Here is a 10,728-nt window from a genome sequence, read left to right on the forward strand (position 1 = left end):
AAGTAGCACAGCAGATGGGAAGCTGTTGTTCCTCCCTTTGGACATGCCTTTTGCAGCCGCTCTTGCAAAAGTCTTGTTATGACTAACATCTATCATGCAAGGAGGCTTATGAGGCTAAGCTATCTCTGAAGGTCAAGACTCCCCCTCATAATGTCAACTACCATGATACCCTTGTTAAATTCTGTGCCTGACAGGACCAAAATCACAAGATCACAGAGGAGCACACCACTAAGTCTCTCATTTTATAAACAGTGACCTGGAAACATAGTGGGTTCCAAATTAATTTTCATGTCAGGAAGCAAGTTTCATATGTACTCTGATCCCTGCCACTCCACCCCTTTGGGTGCTCCCTTCAGCATCCATTAACACTCACAGCTTGATGAGATGTCTCAATTAGAGCTCGGCCTGGACATACACAGTACATATCATTAACACTCTACCATACCCTAGAGAATTTATATCTCCAAAAAATTCAAGTTATGACAGGTGAGCTGGACAGAGAGGTGGCAATATACATCAAATGTTTTAGCAATCTCAAGAGATATTTGTCAGGATACATGACAGATGTTCACTTAGCACCAAGTCTCTGAAAGCCTCCTGTATAATAGAACTCCTCACACCAAACACGTGATTATGGAATACCAGGTAAAGCTTTTCCAGGGACAAGAGCTTGAACCCAAGAGATCATCTATAGTTACCTTTCCTATTTTGCCTTTTTTTAAAAATTTTTAAATCTATCTGCTCCACTTTTAAAACACAACATAGTGCAGATTTGAGACTTCAGTAGCTGTCACATTACTGAACACATTATAAAGGCTTCAGAGAACACTGTCCTCAAAGAACTGAAAATACTCCTTGCTTTTTATCATCCAATACTAATAACCAAAACTTGTGCTAGGATGTCAGGTGGCTTAATCCCGATGGAAAATTCTCTAAGTCACTCCACCCATGGAGGTTAGGTTCTTCCTGAGGACTGGTTTTAATTCTGACATGCATTTTGCTTCTCTGCATTTCTTAAGAATTGTCTTTAAATATAAAGAGCTAAATTGAAAAGTTTACACTGCTTAAACACAAGGACTAACCTGAACAAGGTCACTGTCTGCAAATGCACAGTTTCATAATAAAAGGCTCTTATCCCTTTACCTCCTAAACCTGACTCAGTAACCTTAATACTAGCACCATTTGTATTGCTTCTTCACACTTACTCCCCAGACCTTTACTTACCAACACAACACTTTTGACACCATTTAGTGTCAGGAATTTTTGTAGATACCGCAAACTTCCTACAAGAGAGAAATACAAAATTGTTGATCAGCTAAAACGACTGAGTGAATTTGCTTTCTAGAGAGTGACTGATGGAAAAGTATTTGCCCCACCAAAAGACTAAAAATATATGTTTGTATATTTCTTCTCAAAACGATATGCCTAGAACACAGATGATGATCCCTCTGTTAGTACTGATGTGCTATTATGCAGCATTATGAATTTAGTTAAAAGTCAGAAATGGAGAGGAATAGGTACCTCAGTAACATCAAGTGCCATTTACCATCATCTCTTGCTAATTATATGTTATTTATACACATGCCTAGATGGTCTATTGTTATTGCCACGATCATTATTCTTTGCAATGCTGTAACTTATTGCATCTTGTGCTGGATAGTACACAAAGTCCACTCTTGTCCAAAGACACTGTAGCTCATGTGGACCCAAGGGATGCAGGAAATTATACCATGCTGGAGAGGTTGCTGGGCCACAGTCCTTGCAAACTAACAGCTTAAATTTTGCAAAAACTTCCAAAGACAGCACAGCACTGTTTCAAGAGGAGACCTGAAGGAGGACTGGAAGGCAGTTTTGCAAGGTCTTTTATCATGTGCAGGGGACACTCCCTTAGAAATCCTGAAAACAGTTACTTGAAAATGTATCAGATAAGCCAGATAAGATGTTACTTACTGGCAGTGAGAATCAGAGTTTCTACACAGACTAGAACACAACAGACAGTACTGAGACTGGCTACAGCAGTCTTGACAATAAAAGTAACTCATTTGATGCTGTAGAAAAGATGGCAACAAGTGGGGTGATAGATAGATGTTGCACTCAAAGCTATGACTTGGGAAAATACTTTTACAGCATTTCAAATGGAACTGGCCAGAAGTGACTCATAACGAAGCAGGACTGAGCAGCATGAAAACTGAGTACTGGTCACAAATTCTGGTTGGAAGAAGTCATGGAGAGTTTGAAAGGAACTGGTCAAGGGCACTCCAGGGAAAAGAGCTAGAAAGGAGACTTATCACATCCAAATATTCTGCTGCTGAATCTCTGCCTAGCAAGTAAAAGGAGTTTAGACTATTTTGCAGATGAATATACAAATCTCACAAACTACTTCAAATTCTATTTTGCTTTGCATTTTCTCTACCAAAACCTTTGCTTTTAACATATTTCAACATATTTTTCATGTACATATGTTCATTTTTCACAGTATCCAAGACCTTGTTTATGAATACACCTTATGGCCAAGGACAAAAAACCCCATCTTTAAGTTGTTCTGCTTACTTCAAACATATATCCTGTGCCTGGCTAAATGTTACTACACTGATGCCTTAGAGCAAGGGATAAAACAGCAAAATGGGTTATCTGAATGAATCTCTCCTGCTCTGAATGACTGGCTTGGCACTCACTTTTAGGTTGTACTGCATTTTTCTTGGGAAGTGACATGACTGGACAAGAAATTTTCTGAGCCCTCTGCAATACCAACTGCATTCCAGTGTCTGGAATTTTGTACGTGCTTGTTAGTAAATAAAGTCGGAGGGACTGCATGCACAACATGCTACAGGCACCTGGGAACAAAAGCATCTTCTACACTGGCCTGTGAAAACAACTAGCAAATGATGAATGTCAAATCCGTACTCCAGTTCTACTCTTCCTGGCTTTCAAAATAACCCATGAGCCCATTTCCTCTGCAGTAAGAGATTACACATCCCCACACAGTTTTTTAATAGAATGGAAAGATATTGCCTAGAGTACCTAATGTAAGATCACCATTTCTATGTTTCTACAACAAGGATTTACCACACTAGACTAGACCTAAGAAGAGCTATGCCCAGAAACAAGAGGCTTCATGACAAGAAGGTAAGATGTACCAAAATCCATTTCCCTAATAAGAGTATAGTCACATCTTGATTCATGGAAATGTAGGGAGTCAACCCTCTGATTACTGCACACATGAGTTATTCACTGCAATCTGTGAACAGAGCTCCACATTATTTGGCATTCCCAGAGTTTCACAAGCATATCCTGAGATCTCAAAATTAAGATATTCTGATATATCCAGTGATTTGTATTTACCTGGGAAGTATACGGTCAGGGAGTTTATGTGCTGGAATAGCGACAGGTAACTTTTGCATTTGCCTTGCATAATCAAAGAGTCCTGGCAGATTGTGTGAATAAAGTTGAGAAGCTTTACCTGGAAATTAGAAAACAAACCACACTTCAAATACGAAAACAAATGTTTACCGGCACTACACTCCAAGACAGCACAGTAACTTACCAGATATTGATAACAAACAATTGTTCATGACATATAACCACGTACACCTTCGAGGAAACAGCTGATAAAGGGAAGGAAAAACAAAGAAGTAGTATTCAATTTGATACGCACAAAACACTAATCAATTAGTATCTGCATAGATGACAGGACAAAAGCAATACTGACCTGCTTTTTGCAGCAGAAATTAGCTTAAGCCAAGTAATGTTTACCTGGATTCCAGAGTTAATTCAGAGTAAATCTTAGGCACACACACTTTATTTAACATATGCATTAACATTTAGATAATTAGCACATTTTATATTCATGTCTTCAAGTATACTATAGTTATCCCACAAGATGTCATCATAAAGATCAATCAATCCTTTTCCAAAAATTTTAAAGCCCATCAAGCTTTCTCCTTCAAAGAAGAAAAGCTTAACACAAACTTCAGTAAACAAAGCATGGTCAAGAAACCACAGCCATTCTAGAGCCTGTGATAGTCCAAGTCTCTTGAAACTATTAAAACTGGCACTTTGAAGGGGATTCTTGGCCTGCAACTACATGTTTCACTGCCGGGATCAACGAATCCATGAAATGGTCAAGGCAGAATTGTTATTTGTCAAATCCCACAATTACTAGAAAAATGGGGGTAAAAGTAAGAAGAAATGCCTTAAAAAAAACCCAACTAACCAACCACCTAACTTCTGGAGCTTACTGGCACAAGAAGTCACAGAGGTGGAAAGTATCGACAGTGTGAACAAGGGATTAGACACACTCATGTCCAACAGGTCCAAAAATGGACATAGAAAGAAAATCGGCAGGGGTCCTTCAACATCCCTAATTTAATGACTGTACTGGAGGCTGAGGAGAACAGACAGCAGACAGCGACCAAGCTCATGGGCATTTCCTACTGCCACTTTGGAAAAGTGTCTATTGGGCTAGACAAGAGGACAATTCTTTTGCTATCAAAAAAAAAACCCAACGAAAAAACCCAACCAAACCCCAAAAGAAAACAAAAAAATATGAAGATATTATCCTTGAAGCTATGCTAACTCCTAGAAATGTGTATTATTTCCACTTTGTCCACTGGTGAAGTAGAATGTAGTGAAAAATAACTAAGTATACTACTTTTGCTTTTACACTGAGTTATATCAGACTGAGAACAAACAATGACATGAAACACTAAACTTGGAAATACTATTAAAGCCTTACTGACTATCACCATAAACAATGATGTAGTCAATGATTAGCACAGAGCGTGCATTTTAGCCCTGAAGTCTACTCATAACCTAAACATGCTGTAGGAAACACCTATGGTAATATTCTACCAGGCTGCTTACATCAAGGATTTAACGTTTAAAGATTGACCTTCTGTAGGTGCCTAAGTGTATTGTGACTTAGTAGGTTTGAATCTGCGGATCAAAGAACAGTGATTCTTCAAATCAGTACGTTAATTGACCTGCCACTCATTCCTCTTGTTCCACACACGACTGGCTGTTTTAGCAAGCATCTCTTCTTGTCTCTAAATGCTTATTCAAGCATTTCCTTAAAAGCTCACTAGGCACACACTACTAACCAGCATTACATGTTCTCCTTCCTTACTAACTGAAAACCAAAATCAAACCAAATTGCAAACCTCAAAGAAAAAAAACCCAAACAAATCTTTCCTTAGTCTCCATGGCCTACAAAAATTATTGTATTAGTGGTATTTCTCAGCATAGGTTTTACAACTGCAGTGCAGCAGCACCAGTGTACCTGAGCTAAGCTTAAACAGGGTAACTCAAGCACCAGTATGATTATGGGTTACATGGAGCTCTGTTCAAGCTAGCTAGGCCTCCCTCTCAACAAAAGAGACACATCTACAACGTCTGGACCCTGAAAGATAAACAAACATCAGTGCCTCCAGCTTACAGTGTGAAGGCTGTCCTTGCAAACTCCACCCTCTTGATGGCAGATGGACAGGTCCCTAAGTTAGGGATAAGGCAGGAAAGAAAACAAGTCTCTTGGAGAGCAACAAAAGAGGTGAAGACGATACCACACAGAAAAGCCTGCAATTGGAATCCTCCCCCTCCCTAGTATCTCCTCAAAAAAATTACTATTTCTAAGATCCTGCAAAGACGGAGTTTTAGGTAGGACTCAGTAAGCTGAGTTTCATCAGCAAAGCTGCGTTTCATCAGCAAAGCTGCTTTTAGGACCAAATGAATGGAACCTAGTGTATAAAGGATCTCCTTGCTTCCCTGTAGCTGAAATATCATCTTTGTTGCAAAAATTCTGTATTGTAACAAAGCTCTATGGAAAATAGAAGCTTTGATCCCAAATATATCAGGAAAATTCCATACAATTTACCTAACCATTTAACTGCAGAACAGTGCACTATGATGAAGTTCAAAACACTGACAGATGAACATCTCCTACCTAAACATGGTTCAGCCCACACAACACTTAAACATGACTGAAAGGTATCCTCAGCAGCAAACATTTAAGGCAATTCTTAAGTGTACCTGGTGCCTATGTAAATGGAGTAAAAACCATTTTCGCAAGGATTACACAAAATTAATCTGAATGGTTAAAAAAGGATAGAGATGCATTTTTCACAACAACATCAAACCAGAAATATACCTGCTCCATTGATGTTTCATGAAGCTCATTGAGGTTCAGCGTGTAAATGCCTTCTTCTGCACCAAATATCAAGTACTGATCTGCACACACAAACAAAAGCAAGCTAGAAATCCTGATTCCAGCAAGGCATGTATGCAGTTCTTTACCAAGAAAGGACTTGAAACAATTAGACACATTGAAACAAAACCAACTGTAATAGTTAGGGTGTTTGAAAGCATGGAAAAAGAATCTTGTTTAGAAAGCTTATATTTATGGATGAGGCTGTTTTAAGACATTAGGAAAGATCAACCTTTTCTTTTTCATGACTAAATTGGAATAAAAAAACATAGGCAAGAATTCATATAAATAATATCCACATATCCTACTTAGACATTTCCATATATTGTGACATATTCATTGCCCTCTCTGGAGTACTTCTGCAGCAGTATTGACCAGAACTTTTCCTCAGCACTTTGTGGGTGCCTCACTGCTTGAACATAATTAAAACCCTGGGTTGCATTTAGGCATGCAAACAGGACAGACATCTCTTATTGATATGTCAGCTGTAAAAGATTGACTTCCATGATTTCAGTGTATAAAAAAAATCCTAAGTATTTTCTTGCTGACTAGCTCAGCAGCATGTCTGTACAGCTTATAATCAAAAGGTGAAACTGCAGGCAAAACAAGTATGATGTTCCCAATCATCTCTTTCATCAGGCTAGATAATAAAGCACTAGAATGTGTGGAAAAATAAACAGTTGCAGGATCCTGTAGGACCAGAAAGATTTAAAGAAAGAAAAAAAAAAAAAATCAAGTGAACGGTAAAGAAATCAGTCTCAAAAAAGTACTTCCAAAAGTCAGATTTGTAAAAAAAATAAATTAGGATTGGCATCTTTTGGACTAAAATGTTGCAAAGAGTCTTTAACTTTGATATGTAATTTATTCTTTTTAATCAAAGTGGAAAACTGCATACAATATATCTTAATTAAAAACACTGAAGTTCAGACAGCAGTGGCATAGTTAAAGAACTTCTGCTTTATATATGTCTATTTTAAAAGGCATAGTCTTGCTTATCTAAACACTCTTGAAATCCAAGCAGAGAACAAAAATCGGTAAAATACTCCTCAAATAGTACCTCTTGTATCTGGATTTATCCATGATGTTGCACAATGAATTTTTAATGGACAGCCATTGAAAACCTTTGAAAAGCAAGCACCCATCTGCAGAAGGAAAAACAATTAAATATACACATATGAAGAATTAAAATGTGACATTTCTAATAGGATTATTATTTTTACTTCAAGTAGTAACTAAATTTAAGAGCTGCTGTGTGGGAAATAACCTCATCCAGACAACAAGCTGACAAAGTGAGTTTAAAATTGGATGAATAGCCCCTTGTGGTGCATATCACAACTACACGAACGCATTGCCCAGCACACACGGAGGACAGTGGTGAAGGCAGAAACACATGGCCAAGACAAAGGAAAGCTTTTCTGATCGCTGTGCTAGCTAAAAGCACAGTGACAAGTCTACACAGACACTAAACGTAGATTCTAGTTTGCTTTATGCTTTGAAGCTGCACATAGGTATCTGTAACAGCTACTTCCAGCCCAAAGGCATCTATGAATTCTAACTTCCTATGTTCTGCACCCTGGAGCTGCATAGCATAAACTTTGAGCTATTTGCATATCCTGAGAGAAATCAGCTCCTTAGATCAGTAGTAATTTCAGTATGCTCAAAGCACTTGTGTGACACTAGTCACAGAACTACCATTTACTTTTTCAACCAAACAAGCAAACAAAAACTCAAGTGCACACCATCAAGGGTCATGTCTAAAATACCATGCCAGTGGCTTAGCCACTGTTTTATCCAAGTGATGTTAACTTTTATAATTAAAATATAATTTTAATTTAAAATTTAAAAACACACTACTACAGTCATTCAAAAAACATACTCTCAGCTTCAGTAAGAAAATGCTTCCTGCTTCCAGCATGCATCTGTATGACTCAGAAATACTCACATGTACTTTAGGTGTGGGAGGAAGGCCATTACTAATTGGTTTCTAGAAAATAAAGTTTTAAAAGTATGTTTACACTCCCATGCACACTACATATAAACACGCACATTCTCCCCTCACACAAAACAACCAAAATACAAGTAAAAAAATTTTTAGAATGCTTTCAACAGGACTTAATACATAATTAAGCATAATTACATTGGGGGAAATGAAAAGCCAATACTTATACCTACATAAGAAATAGATACAAAACCTTCCCTGCAGATTTTTAAGACAATAGAGCTGTGCTGTGTATTTCTACACTACACTAATAGCACTCCACTGGGCATCTACAGGGACACTCCACTGTCCAACACCATAGGTTCTAGACCTGAAAACCACGGCTGAGCTTTGGCTACAGTCCCATTTTCAAGCACGGGGTTAGGTTAGAGATCTCGTTCTAGCAGACACTTCAACAATTCTGTACGAGTTTGCTAACTACCTGTCTCTTAATGACCACACACCACAAACTACCAGTATCACTCTCTCTCATTAAAATCTCTACTATGATTCCATAATATCTCTTCACTGAATGTCTGCATAGTCTATTATGCAACATTTTCACATGATGATAGTGCCTGTAAGAATGCCACATCCAGTACCACAGAGTTTAAGCAATGTTGCAGCCATTGCTCAGTTGTTCAATTCCACAGCATTAAATTTTACCAATATGCACTTTTCTGTATCAGTATTAATTTCTCCTAGCAAAGAGGCTTCTGAAGAAATGTATTTCACAGGTAACACAGTAATCCTCAAGCACACAATTTCAAATGACAAGTTCAAAGCCGTTCAAGGTTATCCTAGTTTCCAAAGCACTGTCAGTATTACTGGCACTTCCTTAAAACAAACCAAAAACACATGCAATGTTTCTTGTCTATTTCCTCTTCACTTCTCACAGAAAAGCGACATTTCCAGCCTCACCCTTAGAAGAGGCCCCCCAAAGAGTGCAGTTTTATGTTACCTCTCATCTAGAGACATCCTACTCTCTCACTCCCACTTTTGCTTTTGTATCATAGCTATAGAGTGATCACCCTGGAAGCCATTTGTTGACTTGATGGAAAAACTTACCGGGAAAAGGAGAAAGGAATGCAGGAAAAGGACCCTTTCCACAGCTCACAGCTGGGTCAGATTACACCTGGTGTAAAACTGCATTCTCTCCATGAGTGCAACTTCATATGAGTACAAGTAGTTCAAATCTACTAGCTACAGGCTACTAAGCCCTGAAACCTGGAGCTCCAGAGGCCAGTAAGCAAACAGCTTGCACATCTAGACCCTCAATCTACATTTCACCATCTTTTTTGCCCCTAAGCACCTGTATGCCTACAGCTAGGACAGGAGGAAGACTCATTTGGGGAACAGCCCTGAGTCAGCTCCTTTGCCAGGGCCAGTCAAATCCTCCAGCAAGCCATCATGAACAGCATATTCCATTCCCTCACTTCCTCATTTGTTTTAACAATCATTGCTCAGTACAATACATTACAGCTCTCTCACAGGATGTAGCTGTCATTACATCTCTCAGGTAAGTGAATATAAGGAAGTAAATTGTATATAGCCATGATTATGTTAGTTTATAAGGAAAATTAAACACGGACTCAAACTTCAGCTAAAGACAGCTAGACAACCTAGGAAAATTGTGCTTTGACTCAAAATAAACAAGATGCCATCCAGCACAATTTCTATACTAAACAGTGTACCTAATCCTTGTCCTTGTGCATGCAAAACAGTCAAGGAAATTTAAAAATTAACACCTAGAAGCTTAAATACCTACCAGGACTTCCTTCTTTTCTTTCCTTAAAAAATTAGTGTCTCTAGCTTCATCCTGGTGCTGTGGAGATTCCTCTCTTTCACCATTTAATTGTACAGAAGTGACTCCATTACCTAGAAAAATTGATATTTAAGAAGGTGTTCTACCTTCACCTCAAAGAGTAATCTAGCCTAAAAGCAATTTTAAGGGCAAAATTTTCCACTTACGTCAGAACATATACTATAGACAATATAGCATAGAACACCCTTATTTATTTCTGAAGCATACATGTTCTTACATGTGCACATATCGAGCCACATTCGATCTCAAGTCCATGGCTTTTGGTTATTAATATAACAACTCTAATGGGGGCATAGAAAGGGACAGTCATGGTTATGAGGAAAATTATATTTAAGACACATAAAGAAAAACTTGGCTATAGCTAATGCTTCAATTACTGATTCTTTACAAACAGCCTTGAGGCATTTCTTAGCACTAGACATTTAAATGTTAGAGCTTGAGAGAAGCCACTGCAAGACAACTCTCAGAGCATCTGACAAACAAAAGCATAAAGTCAACAGCCTGAGCAGACAGTAAACAAACACAGTGACCTCCTATACTACCCAACCCAGTTCACTACATACAAAAGCAAACTTGGAAAGCAGAATTCTATTTTTGGCATGTCAAATGACCATAATTGACACACTGAACCTGAAACCTACACACACACACACACACTCTTTTTTTTTTTTTTTAAACAATCCTGGCACTCTACATTATAACCCTGCTGATTAGGAAAACAGTTGT

At 38.2% G+C, this 10,728-nt stretch overlaps 1 protein-coding gene across 2 annotated transcripts in view; it reads right to left on the bottom strand.

The window, feature by feature from the left end:
- The window catches only part of MAP4K3 (mitogen-activated protein kinase kinase kinase kinase 3), a 61,585-nt gene that overhangs the window by 12,995 nt on the left and 37,862 nt on the right, over positions 1–10,728 (bottom strand). For both annotated transcript variants that reach the window (XM_009078707.1, XM_009078708.1), the window contains 7 exons: positions 9,946–10,055; positions 8,142–8,183; positions 7,257–7,341; positions 6,143–6,222; positions 3,545–3,605; positions 3,343–3,460; positions 1,225–1,283 (listed from right to left, as the gene is read on the bottom strand). In XM_009078707.1, the coding sequence (XP_009076955.1) occupies positions 1,225–1,283; positions 3,343–3,460; positions 3,545–3,605; positions 6,143–6,222; positions 7,257–7,341; positions 8,142–8,183; positions 9,946–10,055 (555 nt within the window). The remainder of the gene's footprint in view (positions 1–1,224; positions 1,284–3,342; positions 3,461–3,544; positions 3,606–6,142; positions 6,223–7,256; positions 7,342–8,141; positions 8,184–9,945; positions 10,056–10,728) is intronic.

This window comes from Acanthisitta chloris, unplaced genomic scaffold (assembly GCF_000695815.1).
Source record: "Acanthisitta chloris isolate BGI_N310 unplaced genomic scaffold, ASM69581v1 scaffold1777, whole genome shotgun sequence".
Classification (NCBI taxonomy): Eukaryota; Metazoa; Chordata; class Aves; order Passeriformes; family Acanthisittidae; genus Acanthisitta; species Acanthisitta chloris.